Raw genomic sequence first — 15,492 nt, forward strand, 5'->3', positions numbered from 1 at the left:
TTGTTGTCCTTATGGACGGTTCTCCCATCTCCACAGAGGAATTCTGGAGCTCTGTCAAAGTGACCATTGGGTTCTTGGTCACCTCCCTGACCTAGGCCCTTCTCCCTCGATTGCTCAGTTTGGCCCAGCGGCCAGCTCTAGGAAGAGTCTTGGGGGTTCCAAGCTTCATTTAAGAATGGGCTCCCGAGTGGCGCAGCGGTCTAAGGCACTGCATCTCAGTGCAAGAAGCGTCACTACAGTCCCTGATTCGATTCCAGGCTGGAGTCCCATAGGGCGGCGCACAATTGGCTCAGCGTCGTCCAGGTTTGGCCTTCATTATGAATAAGAACTTGTTCTTAACTGACTTGCCTAGGAGGGGGGGACTAAAATAAAAAATAAAACAGAATGATGGAGGCCACTGTGTTCTTGGGGACCTTCAATGCTGCAGAAATGTTTTTGCACCCCTCCCCAGATTTGTGCCTCAACACAATTCTGTCTCGGAGCTCTACGGACAATTCCTTCGAACTCATGGCTGGGTTTTTGCTCTGACATGAACTGTCAACTGTGGGACCTTATCTAGACAGGTGTGTGCCTTTCCAAATCAAGTCCAATCAATTGAATTTACAACAGGTGTACTCCAATCAAGATGTAAAAACATCTCAACAGCTCAATTTCGAGTCTCGTAGCAAAAGTTTTGAATATTTATGTAAATTAGGTATTTCTGTTTCTAAAAACCTGTTTTCGTTTGGTCATTATAGGGTATATTGATGAGGAAAATGTTTTATTTAATCAACTTTAGAATAAGGCTGTAACGTAGCAAAATGTGAAAAAAGTCAAGGGGTCTGAATACTTCCCGAAAGCACTGTACGTACACCGAGTATACAAAACATTAGGAACACCTTCCTAATATTGAGTTGTACCCCCTTTTGTCTTCAGAACAGCCTCGATTTGACTGTTTAAGATACACTTTGAAGAGGTAGGGTTTCAGATGTTTTCAGAAGATGGGCAGGGACTCTGCTATCCTAGTTTCAGGGGGAAGCTGGTTCCACGCTTGGGGTGCCAGGACAGAGAAGATCTTGGACTGGGATGAGCGGGAGCTGCCCTCCTGTAGGGGTGGGAGGGCCAAGAGACCAGAGGTGGCAGAACAAAGTGCTCAGGTTGGTGTGTAGGGTTTAAGCATAGCCTGAAGGTAGGGCGGGACAGTTCCTCTTGCTGCTCCGTAGGCAAGTACCATGGTCTTGTAGTGGATGCGAGCTTCGACTGGAAGCCAGTGGAGTGTGCGGAGGAGCGGGGTGACATGCAGCATTCTGGACCGGTTGCAGGGGTGTGAGGACACAAGCGGGGAGCCCAGACAACAGAGAGTTGCAGTAGTCCAGATGGGAGATGACAAGTTCCTGGATTAGGACCTGCACCGCTTCCTGTGTGAGGTAGGGTCGTACTCTACAGATGTTGTAGAGCATGAACCTGCAGGAGCGAGTCACTGCTTTGATGTTTTCAGAGAACGACAGGGTGTTTGTTGTCCACGGTCAAGCCATGGTTCTTAAGTGCAATTACTTATTGTTATTCAGTAATTAAAGCCATTATAATTACTATAGTTATTACCTGGCCATTGATTCCCACACGTCTTTCTTACCTCCATACATCATACTTCCTATCTGGGTTGGCGCCCCCCCTTGGGTTGTGCCGTGGTGGAGATCTTTGTGGGCTATACTCGGCCTTGTCGCAGGATGGTAAGTTGGTGGTTGAAGATATCCCTTTAGTGGTGTGGGGGCTGTGCTTTGGCAAAGTGGGTGGGGTTATATCCTTCCTGTTTGGCCCTGTCCGGGGGTATCATCGGATGGGGCCACAGTGTCTCCTGACCCCTCCTGTCTCAGCCTCCAGTATTTATGCTGCAGTAGTTTGTGTCGGGGGGCTAGGGTCAGTCTGTTATATCTGGAGTACTTCTCCTGTCTTATCCGGTGTCCTGTGTGAATTTAAGTATGCTCTCTCTAATTCTCTCTTTCTCTCTCTCGGAGGACCTGAGCCCTAGGACCATGCCTCAGGACTACCTGGCATGATGACTCCAGTCCACCTGGCCGTGCTGCTGCTCCAGTTTCAACTGTTCTGCCTGCGGCTATGGAACCCTGACCTGTTCACCGGACATGCTACCTGTCCCAGACCTGCTGTTTTCAACTCTCTAGAGGCCGCAGGAGCGGTAGAGATACTCTTAATGATCGGCTATGAAAAGCCAACTGACATTTACTCCTGAGGTGTTGACTTGCTGCACCCTCGACAACTACTGTGATTATTATTATTTGACCATGCTGGTCATTTATGAACATTTATGAACATCTTGGCCATGTTCTGTTATAATCTCCACCCGGCACAGCCAAAAGAGGACTGGCCACCCCTCATAGCCTGGTTCCTCTCTAGGTTTCTTCCTAGGTTTTGGCCTTTCTAGGGAGTTTTTCCTAGCCACCGTGCTTCTACACCTGCATTGCTTGCTGTTTGGCGTTTTAGGCTGGGTTTCTGTACAGCACTTTGAGATATCAGCTGATGTAAGAAGGGCTATATAAATACATTTGATTTGATTTGATCATACACCTAGATGATTTGCTTTGACAATGAAGAAGATGTCATGTTTGTTCAAGGTACACAATTTGTTACCTTGTGCAAATAAATGTTATTTAACAGTATGATAATTGTGTTTGTGATGAATAGTTGTTTGCAATGCTAACTCACATGCCTGCAAGGAACTATGTTAATAAAGAGAGGGTAAAAGTTCCAAGTTTTGAGTCACTTCACTTCAAGTCTTGATCCTTTGCAATACCCGGACATACACTACTATAAAGATACAGAGAAGGGAAGAAACACAAGATTTAAATACATTTGTCTTATGATTTACAACTTTCTTTTCACATGATAAGCTTTGGTTTGGTGTTTGTGTTGTTGTAAAGTATTTAGAATTTTAGGTAACTTGACCATAGCAAGGACATATGTTTCGTATCCATAGGAGAATGTATATTTATATTTTCCTAGTTGTGGACTTCATAACGTTGTCTCGGGTAAGAGATTGAACTGTGAATAGCAATTTTATATTGATTAAAAATATATTACATTTTCAAATTACAAAGATATGATCAGAAATATTTACACGGTTAAGTTATTTATTTATTTACCCGGAATTGCTACAAAATCATATTTTGTTCTTCATCCGCAGCCTCAAGCAATTTTCAGAGGTGAGTTTGTATACTCTAGCCATACATAATTTTATTTAATATAATAACCAGAGAAATAAATACACTAGGGAGTTTGAGTAGTCCAGACCAAAGGTTTTACATTGGCCTATACGGGATTGACACCATTTTTTTAAATTTACACTTTTGGAGAACTGTTGCCTTTAATCTACATTCAAATACAAATACAAAATAGATACTAACAATTATTAATAATTTATATTTCAAACTTGTCTATTTTGTTATTTTTCAAGATATTGAGGATTTCGACTTGGACATCAACAGAATAAACATGGGTAGGTTGAGCTGAGTTATGCAACTAGAGTTGGTTGTTGTCAGTATGTACTGCAATATTCTTTTAGACTCTGTTTTACCTTGATTCCATAGTGAATAATAATTTACAGCATTTACATTTCCAGACTTAGACTTACGTGAGGGTGATATAATCGAGGTCAGTACACCCTACAAAAGATTAAGAATTTTGATGAATATTCTGCTGGCTTCAGATGTACTCTTTCACTGTCATTTACTATTTCTGGTGTATTCAAATCATGTAGCCTCCGCATAAACGAAGGGTTCCAAGGAATACCGTTTTGAACAAGGACAAACTATGGGACCTTCCCGTCCCCTATGTGCTAGAAGAAACCCTTGGTGAGTACAAATCTTCATCAGGTCTCCATTTATAAATCCATATATGGACAGACATCCCCAAGTAACATCACACGGTAGACTATACCTGTCACTTGAGGGATGTCCTCAGGTGGGATGTCATATGTCTATACACAGAACGTTGGCTTGTTCTTTGTGAATGGAGACCTAATGAAAACCTAAGTGGCCAAAACACTGTCTCCAATAAACCACATGGGAGCTAAGATTGCAGAGTCTCTTTTGACCATTTACTGAACATATTATTCTGCATCCAGCATCTGCTCAGAAACAGTGGTTGTGTGTATGTAATCTGTTCCTATACTGAGTGAAGGCCTTCCCACCCGGTTGATAAATAAAGGTTGGATAAGTGATGGATCGTTCCCCCAAAGGCCTTCATTTGCCATCACTTTTACCATATGTTTTCTATATGAACTCAGCTTTGAATGCAAAAGGGATCATTCTGCGGGCCTTTGAGCAGTTCAGACTAAAATCATGCGTCGACTTCAAGCCCAGAGGCTCTGAGTATCACTTCATTTCAGCCCAGAAGAACAGAGGGTAAGATCATTTTTTTCACTGCCTGATCACTTGAGGGAACATGGGTAGTTTGCCCCTTTTTACTGAAGATATCTGACTTGCTTGATATTGATACAGGTTAAATTTTGTGTCTCCTTGCTTTCTTTTAATGTAGGTGTTCCTCCCACGTAGGGAGATCTTCCAAGTATGGACAGCCTCTTTCCATTGGAAATTACTGTGATCATATTGGCATTGTGGAGCATGAGTTTCTACACGCTCTGGGAATCTGGCATGAACAGTCCAGATATGACAGGGATGAATATTTGACCATTGTTTGGAAAAATATAAGACGTGGTTTGTTCACATTTTCTTCAGCGTTTTTCAGTTATAAATTCTAATAATATGGTCCACATATTATGCATTTTTTGTTATTAAATTAACTTGATATACATGATGTCTTCACAATGTTAGCAAAATGTTGTACGTGAAAGTAAATGATGGTTATTTATCATGAGTGTAATAGGCTGATAATCAAGACTTTAATTTCAGGAAATTTGAGGTTGTAAACTAAAGCAGTAATTAAGTGTCATGAATCGACTCCTTGTCTACAGGTCATGAGAGGAACTTTGTGAAGGTCTCTCCCCATTATTCGACCACCCTGGGTTTCCCGTATGACTACAGCTCGGTGCTGCATTACAGTGAAACATCATTCAGCAAGGGAGAGGGACCTACCATCATCACTAAGCAACCTGAGTACCAAAAGATTATTGGACAACGCCTTGAAATGAGCCCACAAGATGCCTTGATGCTCAACAAGCTATACGGATGCAGTAAGTGTGTGTCATGAAACCAAGCAGGTCTACTGTACTGCATGTCCAAGTTGAAAAACATGTGTATTCTTCTCCTCCTTTAGAAAAATCTATTTCATTTATTGAACATTGCAACTTCGACAACCAGAGATTGTGTGGGATGAGTCGCTGCACCAAGAGTTTGGTAGGTGGCTGGAAAAGAATGAAGACTGTCATTGGGGGGCCTTATTCTGATTTCACCAACCTGGGGAAGACAGACGGTGAGATTTAATGCTGTAATACAGCTCACACTTTACCAACAGTTGACTACTTCATGAAAATGCTGTTAATACAGACAGTAAACTGAACTTGTGCTGTAGGACCATTAGATACAAATATCAGACAATTGTTAAAAATGCTTACCCTACTTTACCCAGGTACTGGTTTCTTCATGCATGCCAGCACAGCGTCAGGCCAGGAGGGGGACACAGCCCGACTGGAGAGCAGGGAGACGACTCCCAGCAGGAAGTGCAGTGTCCAGTGTCTGCAGTTCTACTACTACCACAGTGGTAACGAGTTAGACCAGCTCAACATCTGGATCAGAGAGTATCGTGATGAGAGAGACCCTAAAGGAACTCTCCGCCTCATGGAACAGATCACAGGTTAGGATGATGAGAAGGTGAATCAACCACTTGGAAAATTCACTCGTATAAATAATTGTTTAATCTCTAGTGTCTCTCTCTGAAGGTTCCCCAGGATCTCACTGGATGCCCTACCACGTGCCCCTGAATGGCACCAAAACCTTCCAGGTGGAGTTTGAGGTGCGTAAAGGAGCAGGACAGTCTACAGGTGGGTTTTCCATCGATGACATCAACCTGTCAGAAACCGAATGCCCCCATCACACCTGGCAGATTAAAGACTTTGAGAATCTTTTAACCACCAGTGACATTAACACTGTTGTGTACAGCCCCAGATACTATTCCCCAGAGGGCTATGCCTACCAGATTGCCATTTATCTTCGTCAAATGTTGTTTGGAGTTTATGTGCGCTTAGTCTCAGGAAAGTATGATGACCAACTCCAGTGGCCTTGCCACCATCGACAAGTGACGATTCAACTGCTGGACCAGAATCCCCACCTCCAGCAACGCATGTCCAAGCAAATCAGCATTACCACTGAACCCTCACTTCAGGACGGTAAGAGAAATTTAAACATTCAATACGAGTGTGTCCAAAACACAATCGATTATAGTAAGTGCACAGCTCATTTGCAATACCCAGCCTAGCTTTGATCACATTTACAAACAAACCCTTTCGAGACAGTGGCAAACAGAAATGGCCATGCTTATGAGTCATATGACTGAATGCAAATGCTTCTATATTATGAGAGCCTCCATTCCCTTGCATGTGTATGACGCTAGGTATTCCTCCATTTTGCAGACCATGATTCCTGGAACAATCCCTGTAAAGTCGGAATGCTAGAAAACAGGGGTGATGAGTCCTTCTACGTAAACCCTGCAGTTGGCTACTTAAAGTTCCTAACCTTGACGCACCTGAAGCATAGAGAATTCCTCAAGGGAGGCAACATTTTCTTCCTCATCACCATGCAAGGTGAGCCATCAAATCCATATGCGATTTTTCTTTTTTTATCAATGGCCAACATCAGATAACATTTCATTTAATTAGGTTGAATCAGATACATAATTACATTTTCTGTTCACAGTTTTTTCCTACACACCACTTATAATGGTGATCATATTTATTTTCTCCAGATATCTCCAGTCTGCGATTTACCAACTCCCTGCCCTGTCCCAAATGGTCACCACAGAACTTAATTAGAAACCCAAACAACCGTGGGCAGAACTTACTCTGTGGCACTCATGTGCTTAGGTAAATATTGTATGTATTTTATTTAATTTTTTATTTAAAATCAGTATGCCCATGGTCATTATGTTATTTAGATTCATTTAATTGTATTATGTTCTATATTTATTGTAAACATCTTGCCCACCTAAATGCCATCCTGGGACAGATTATGCCTATTGTAGTCTTAACTATGATAGGCCAGTATCGATAGCAAGCATTACATCTAGTACCCGTTGACCACACTCTCCTTATCCTGCTTCAGTATGTGTTAACATGTCCTATGTTTATTGATAATCATAACTAACCACTGATTGTATTCTGTCCTAAAACACACACTTTACATAATACTGGTTGTATGTTTTATGAGATTGAAAAAGCTACAAATTGGGTGATTTGTATATTTCCTCTGTTCCCATGTGACACTAAATTTTGTTTATGAAAATTAGAATATCCTCAGTATAGGTCATTTGTCCAGAAAAACGTTAGGTTTGTCCCATTTATCTGCATATTCTGTTAAGCCGGAAGTTTACATACACTTAGGTTGGAGTCATTAAAACTCGTTTTTCAACCCCTCCACAAATGTCTTGTTAACAAACTATAGTTTTGGCAAGTCGGTTAGGACATCTACTTTGTGCATGACACAAGTAATTTTTCCAACAATTGTTTACAGACAGATTATTTCACTTATAATTCACTGTATCACAATTCCAGTAGGTCAGAAGTTTACATACACGAAGTTGACTGTGCCTTTAAACAGCTTGGAAATTCCAGAAAATGATGTTATGGCTTTAGAAATTTCTGATAGGCTAATTGACATAATTTGAGTCAATTGGAGGTGTACCTGTGGATCTATTTCAAGGCCTACCTTCAAACTCAGTGCCTCTTTGCTTGACATCATGGGAAAATCAAAAGAAATCAGCCAAGACCTCAGAAGAAACATTGTAGACGTCCACAAGTCTGGTTCGTCCTTGGGAGCAATTTCCAAACGCCTGAAGGTACCACGTTCATCTGTACAAACATTAGTACGCAAGTATAAACACCATGGGACCACGTAACCATCATACCGCTCAGGAAGGAGATGCATTCTGTCTCCTAGAGATGAACGTACTTTGGTGTGAAAAGTGCAAATCAATCCCAGAACAACACCAAAGGACCTTGTGAAGATGCTGGAGGAAACAGGTACAGAAGTATCTATATCCACAGTAAAACGAGTCCCATATCGACATAACCTGAAAGGCCGCTCAGCAAGGAACAAGCCACTGCTCCAAAACCGCCATAAAAAAGCCAGACTACGGTTTGCAACTGCACATGGGGACAAAGATCGTACTTTTTTGAGAAATGTCCTCTGGTCTGATGAAACAAAAATAGAACTGTTTGGCCATAATGACCATTGTTATGTTTGGAGGAAAAAGGGGGAAACTTGCAAGCCGAAGAACACCATCCTAACCAGGAAGAACGGGGGTGGCAGCATCATGTTGTGGGGATGCTTTTCTGCAGGAGGGACTGGTGCACTTCAGAAAATAGATGGCATCATGAGGGAAGAAAATGATGTGGATATATTGAAGCAATATCTCAAGACATCAGTCAGGAAGTTAAATCTTAGTCGCAAATGGGTCTTCCAAATGGATGACGACTCCAAGCATACTTCCAAAGTTGTGACAAAATGGCTTTAGGGCAACAAAGTCAAGGTATTTGAGTGGCCATCACAAAGCCCTGACCTCAATCCCATAGAAAATGTGTGGGCAGAACTGAAAAAGCGTGTGCGAGCAAAGAGGCCTACGAACCTGACTCAGTTACACCAGCTCTGTCAGGAGGAATGGGCCAAAATTGACCCAACTTATTGTGGGAAGCTTGTGGAAGGCTACCGGAAACATTTGACCCAAGTTGAACAATTTAAAGGCAATGCTACCAAATACTAATTGAGTGTATGTAAACTTCTGACCCACTGGGAATGTGATGAAAGAAATAAAAGCTGAAATAATTAATTCTCTCTATTATTCTGACATACCACATTCTTAAAATAAAGTGGTGATCCTAACTGACCGAAGATAGGGAATTTTTACTAGGATTAAATCTCAGGAATTGTGAAAAACTGAGTTTAAATGTATTTGGCTAAGGTGTATGTAAACTTCCGACTTCAACTGTATCTAATCTATCATATTTAAGCATTCAAATAAACAGATTTATTAAATATTAATTCATAATGTTATGCATTTTGCGCCGACTTATTTATACCCTTCTCTTTAATCTTTGATTTCTCGTTTATTCTGCAAGCAGCTGCGTCTTTGCGTCATATGTTTGTACATGCAGGTATGATCATCATCATGATCGTCCTGAGTTGACGGGGATGATTTCTAGTGAAAAGGCCACAGTTGGCATGACAATGTAAGATTAAGATGAGAGGTGGAATCTGAACTTGTTTGGTTACCTCCATGACGAAGGTGAGACATTTTGCAAAACATCAAAACTTACCTGAAGTTTATCACACAGTGCAGCAATAATGTTGCTTTATAGAGCCCTTGAAAAAACTGGTTTGAATTTAATTAAATAGATATTTATTTCATTTTTTACAGGCGTGAATGTTATGAAGACCTGATCTGATTGATTTTCTTGCTCAGATAATTGTGAGTCCATAGTTAATTGAGCATCCAGACTTTTTATATGTACCTTCTTCATTTCACAATTATATGTATCACTGCACCATTGTAGAGAACAGAATGTAAAGTACTGTATGTATTCTGACATTTAAGTTAGTCTCACACAGCAGAGAAAGACTGAACTAACCGGCTCTGGGATCACCTGGACACAGTGATTAACATTCTGTTGATGACGTTCTGCAGGGGAAGCCATGAAACTAGATTTACAACACCACTCTTAACTGAATATATATTTGATCACCTTAAAATACATATGAAAGACTGACATTCAAATGACAATGCTTTCATTCTTATTTTAAAAAAGTGATGCAAACATGTATGGTTATGATTACAACCAATCAAATCAATTGGAGCAGGTGTCATCCTATCTTTGAATTTTAGCTCTAACAGTATTATTTGTTTTTATTCAATATAACTCCAAGTGTAAAAAATCATAAGGAATACATAGTGGTGAATGCAATTTTGACTGGCCAGGTATTCTATGATATAACGAACAAATGTGATGTACTGGGTGAGATGCCAAGCGTGAATGAATAAGGGTGAGATGCCCAATGGGCTATATGTCCAAAAGCATGGGAGAGGGTGGGGATTAATGCAACAGTGAATGAAGTGTATTAAGGTGAGATGCCGAGTTTGTATGGTGTAAATTGAAGCTTACTGGTGTGAATGAAGATTTAGAGACGCTCAAGTCGTATAAAAGAATTACACTTGATATTTCAGTAGGAGCTGGTATCAGTTTAAATGAGGTCAGAGACCTTCAGATGAGATGTCTACGTTGTATTAACTGAAACTGCCGAGTGACAGCAGTACATTAGATATTTCAGTTGGAGCTGGTATCGGTGAGAATGATTTTTAAACGGTCGCGGACCGACGGATGAGATGTATGTAACAGAGTTATATCATTGAATATTGAGGAGGTGTGCATGAAATACGAGAAAAGTGAAGTAAAGTACGTTGAGATTGGCCCTGAATGTATACAATTTATACCCTCCCTATTGTGTGGGACTGTGATTAATTTGAATACATATTTGATAAACATCTATTATATTAGGGATTGTTATTTCCATTTAGTAATAAGTACTATAGTTGAGGAGTTTTTAATAAAGAGGGCAACAGTGTAAATGTAAATCTGTTGAAGGAATTCGATTCCTATATGGTCAATAACCAATTTAATTATACAAAGCAAACACTCTGTCCGTTTATAAGAATTTATAAAATCATTATTTGCATAAAATAGACATAGACCCGTGGCCAAATGTAATCAGTAGTGTTTATTCTCGAAAGTACTCAGACGTGCATATAAGAAAGGGCCGTTCTTTGTGTCCCTTCTTTTGCTAGCGCACATGCATACACACTAATCTGGATTGTCTCCTGAGGCTTTTTGCCAGTTTATTACCCCTTAGCTGACAGTTCCAGTTCCCCCCAGATACGGAAATCCCAGAGGTCTTGAACTATTCTCCCTTATCTCCACAGAATTGGAGCTGAATCGGGTCAAACATAAGTTAACGATCAATTTCGTTTTCTTTAGAGACACACAGACATTCCTTTCTAACCTCATAAAAGATCCAAGACCTCTTCCGTATAAACTAACATTATTCATCCATATAGAAAAACAGTAATTCAATTAGTTATAGTTATAGCTGGATGTGTACATGGTTTGGTCATTTATACATAAAATTCATAACAATATCCCTATGTAAACGCATATCCTGATTTAAACTGTACTAATCTATTAGAACATTTGACAATAATTACCAAATCCGTATATTTAACCACAACGTTGAATTTAGCATTAGGTATTGTGGAAAATTGACTTTTTAACTTGATTGATGAGTAATAAGTAAGGTACATATTAGATACGGGGAACGTGATACAATTTGTACATTCCCCACCGGGTGTGGCCGTGATTGACGGGTGGATTACCTTATTCTCCCGTGTCCAGTTAAATAATTACTGTTTCAGAGATATAAGTATATTAATAAAAATAATAGAAAAATTAGTTGAGCCCAATTTTAAGCCTTAAAAATATATTCCTATTTAAACATACTCCAGGAGATAAATAAAATCGTTACCATGGAACTCCAAAAAATTTAAAAAGTGTTGAAGACACTGAAATCCACATTAGAAATAAATGGCGGAAAAGAGGGAAAGGAATGGAGGAGAGAAACTATACAGAGAATGGACTGAAGAGGGCAGCATTGCCTCACATAGCGGGCTCCCAGTCGATGGGGAGCCTGGTAGAATACTAGACTCACTAAAAAGTAAATAAACATATAAATCCAGTTCCGAGTGGAAACAAGAGGGAGAGATACGGTTAGTTAGTGTTTGTTTAGGATATAAACTGAACATTTTAATAGCTTGTTTAGGTTAAATTGAAAGACTAATCCATTCTAAATAATAGCGAGGCGATTTCGATGGAATGCGTTGTCTTGCCTCAATGGTCCGCTGGAACAACGTATTAGGAATGGAGTCGTATTTAAAATACTGAATCATAGGAGAGACAGTTACCTAAATCTAATGAATTCTAAATAATAACGAAGAGAAAATGACGATAGAGTTGTGCCCATCGAAATGATATTATTCTTATGGATTGACTGACATACGTTATAAATTTAGTGAGGTACATGGTGTTTAAAAAAAAGTTGGAGTAGAGAAAGTTGGAGTAGAGAAAGTTGGAGTAGAGAAAGTTGGAAAGCTTGCGATAGACTTAAAGGTTTGGTTGTTGCTAACTAACGTTGTGATAACATTGAGTACTAACGTAAAACTGTGTCATAAAGTAGAATACACCATAACGGTACTCAAATGGATTGGTTCCCTGACCGGTTTGGGTTCTTTATTTTGTCTAATATAGTAAGGAACACTTCTTTGAAGTGGTGGTATGACTTATGACTTCTATCATAACTTTCCATTGTGGTCTGATCAGCCACATTGGAAAGCCATTTGGATGGAGAATCTAAGGTCATTGGCGTCTGAGATTAAGGTAATTTGATACAAGGCGGTGAAATTAATATTATGGATATTGGTGGAGGATGAAAGGTCACTTGAGGGCGCCATTGGTCAACTTATGGAGGTTTGAAGTGCCCACTTCTCTGTTCATTGCACTATGCTTGGCTGTGGAATGGATATAATGGTTTCAGGGGGGGAGTGATGGAGGTCCATGCCCGGGTTGGGTGCATCCTCTATGCGGTCCCCTACCCCCCCCACCCGGGATTGTCCACAAGAGGGCGCCACTGGACATTTTAAGCTGATTTTAAGCATATGGGCCTGGGAACACAATGAAAATTAGTTAGGATACATTAAAAAAAAAATGTTTTAAAGGTACACTCATGTTAAGTAAATAGAACATATTTTAAGCCAACAGGGCAGGAACAGAGAATTGTTAGATTTGCGCCAGTATTGATACAAGGGCGGAGCCATGTATCAAAAGGGGGATGGAATAGGGCACTTAGTGGTGTGGCCTATTAGTTAAATATCCCTAGAGTTGGTTTACTAGGATAATAATGGAGGACATTCTAGCTAATCAGATAGAACAAATAGAATGACAGAGTTAGGGACCTGAACAAGTCGGCAAAGAAGAAGATATAATCAGAGAGAATAAATGAGAAATTGTTTGTTAACCAAACCTGTATGTCCAAGATGTTATGCACTACAGGTGAATTACAGGAGAAGGTGATTCATGCAATCCAGTCCATGAAGAGAATAGGTGAAATGCAGCCCCATTGGGAGGGGCCATACCAATTATTCCTGGTGACAGCCTTTGTGGTGAGAATAGCTGGAAGAGCTACCTGGGGGCATATCACACATTGTAGGAGGGTAAGACACACTGACACTGTCGAACAATCACAGGGGTAGGAGCAGAACCAGAACCAACAGGGTACTGGGGGCCAACTCTCTACTGAAGATTTCCTTATACCTGACCTTTCCCCGCTGTGAGCGTTCATAGAAGTGAAAGTGTGGCTTGGCCTCTGGCTGATGATGTGTTCTCTGGGAGAAAGTGGGGCTTTACAGGAGTACTGGTTGTTCTGAGCTGTCTGATTGTGGGTGCTATATTCCTGATACACCATGGGCCCCCCGAGAAGGCTAAAGAGGGTAACCTAACCCATAGTTTAGACGATGAGGATTTTGTAATAAGCAAGCATGAAGGATCACTTAATCTGGATAAGCAGGGAAGAAATTGAGATATTTGTGGAACCAGGAGAATTGAGCCAAAATGTTTGGTTTTAACACCTGTGTATAGGAGGGTGCCAATGTACCTGTGTAATGGGGGAGGGTGTCCGTATTGGGATTACATGATAACCAACACTGGAGTAGGTTATCCATACAGTGTAGGGGATATTTCAAAAGTAGATAGAATGTCTATTTTATGGGGTGGGTCTGGGAATATGCAAGAACCATGTAAAGGTGATGAAATCCTACTAACCATCAAATCTATTAACTTCTAGTTCCTCCCAAACCCGGATCCGGGAGCACCCCCATCAGTAAAAAAGCTGACTAGCATAGCCTAGCATAGCGTCACAAGTAAATACTAGCATCTAAATATCATTAAATCACAAGTCCAAGACACCAAATGAAAGATACACATCTTGTGAATCCAGCCATCATTTCTGATTTTTAACATGTTTTACAGGGAAGACACAATATGTAAATCTATTAGCTAACCACGTTAGCAAAAGACACCACTTTTTTTACTCCACCATTTTTTTCCTGCATAGGTAGCTATCACAAATTCGACCAAATAAAGATATAAATAGCCACTAACCAAGAAACAACTTCATCAGATGACAGTCTGATAACATATTTATTGTATAGCATATGTTTTGTTAGAAAAATGTGCATATTTCAGGTATAAATCATAGTTTACCATTGCAGCCACCATCACAACTCTCACCAAAGCGACTAGAATAACTACAGAGAGCAACGTGAAATAGCTAAATACTCATCATAAAACATTTCTGAAAAATACACAGCGTACAGCAAATGAAAGACAAACATCTTGTGAATCCAGCCAATATTTCAGATTTTTTAAGTGTTTTACAGCGAAAACACAATATAGCATTATATTAGCTTACTACAATAGCCAACCACACAACAGCATTGATTCAAACCAAAAATAGCGATAACGTATAAACCAGCAAAATATATTAATTTTTTCACTAACCTTCTCAAACTTCTTTCGTTGACAGTCCTATAACATCATATTACACAATACATATAGAGTTTGTTCGAAAATGTGCATATTTAGCGGTACAAATCGTGGTTATACAATGAGAAAAGTAGCCAAGCTGCAAAGAAAATGTCGGGAGAAATCTTGGGAGAGGCACCTATTCTAATCGATAACTAATCATAAACTTGACTAAAAAATACAGGTTGGACAGCAAATGAAAGATACATTAGTTCTTAATGCAATCGCTGTGTTAGATTTTTAAAATTAACGTTACTACAACATACAGCGTGCGTTAAAGCGAGACCGCGACTAGATTCATAGCAGAATAATAGTTCTACATTTTTCAACAGAACAACGAATTAACATCATATATAGTTCTTACTTTTTGATGAACTCCCATCAGAATCTTGGGCAAGGTGTCCTTAGTCCAAAAGAATCGTTGCTCGGTTGTAGATTGTCGCCTTCAACGTTGGAATAAGCTGTAAACATTAGCCATGTGGCAAGACGTGTCCGACTCACTAAAACGCAGGACAAATTAATATCCGAAAACCGCAATATACCGATATAAACTGATATAACTCGGTTTAATATAACAACATTATGATGTCTCTAACACCTATAACGAATAAAAACACAGCCGGATATATCTAAGGCCTATAACCGGA

The 15,492-nt window shown here is 40.0% G+C and overlaps 1 protein-coding gene across 1 annotated transcript; it reads left to right on the forward strand.

Annotated features, from left to right (window-relative positions):
• The first annotated feature begins 4,269 nt into the window (after positions 1-4,269).
• On the forward strand, positions 4,270-9,348 carry LOC120047228 (meprin A subunit beta-like). Its single transcript, XM_038992756.1, has 8 exons — positions 4,270-4,397; positions 4,531-4,709; positions 4,967-5,185; positions 5,269-5,424; positions 5,581-5,805; positions 5,891-6,337; positions 6,581-6,751; positions 9,317-9,348. Exons 1-8 carry the CDS (start codon positions 4,270-4,272, stop codon positions 9,346-9,348), a joined length of 1,557 nt encoding a protein of 518 aa, XP_038848684.1.
• Positions 9,349-15,492: the final 6,144 nt, after the last annotated feature.

The sequence above is a fragment of the Salvelinus namaycush genome, chromosome 5 (genome assembly GCF_016432855.1).
Source record: "Salvelinus namaycush isolate Seneca chromosome 5, SaNama_1.0, whole genome shotgun sequence".
NCBI classification, from domain to species: domain Eukaryota; kingdom Metazoa; phylum Chordata; class Actinopteri; order Salmoniformes; family Salmonidae; genus Salvelinus; species Salvelinus namaycush.

Coding starts and splice junctions, on each gene's coding strand:
- LOC120047228 (XM_038992756.1), top strand. CDS start 4,270: ATGAACTCAGCTTTGAATGCAAAAGGGATCATTCTGCGGGCCTTTGAG. Junction 5,806..5,890: donor CCTCATGGAACAGATCACAG/GTTAGGATGATG, acceptor CTCTCTCTGAAG/GTTCCCCAGGATCTCACTGG. Junction 6,338..6,580: donor TGAACCCTCACTTCAGGACG/GTAAGAGAAATT, acceptor TCCATTTTGCAG/ACCATGATTCCTGGAACAAT.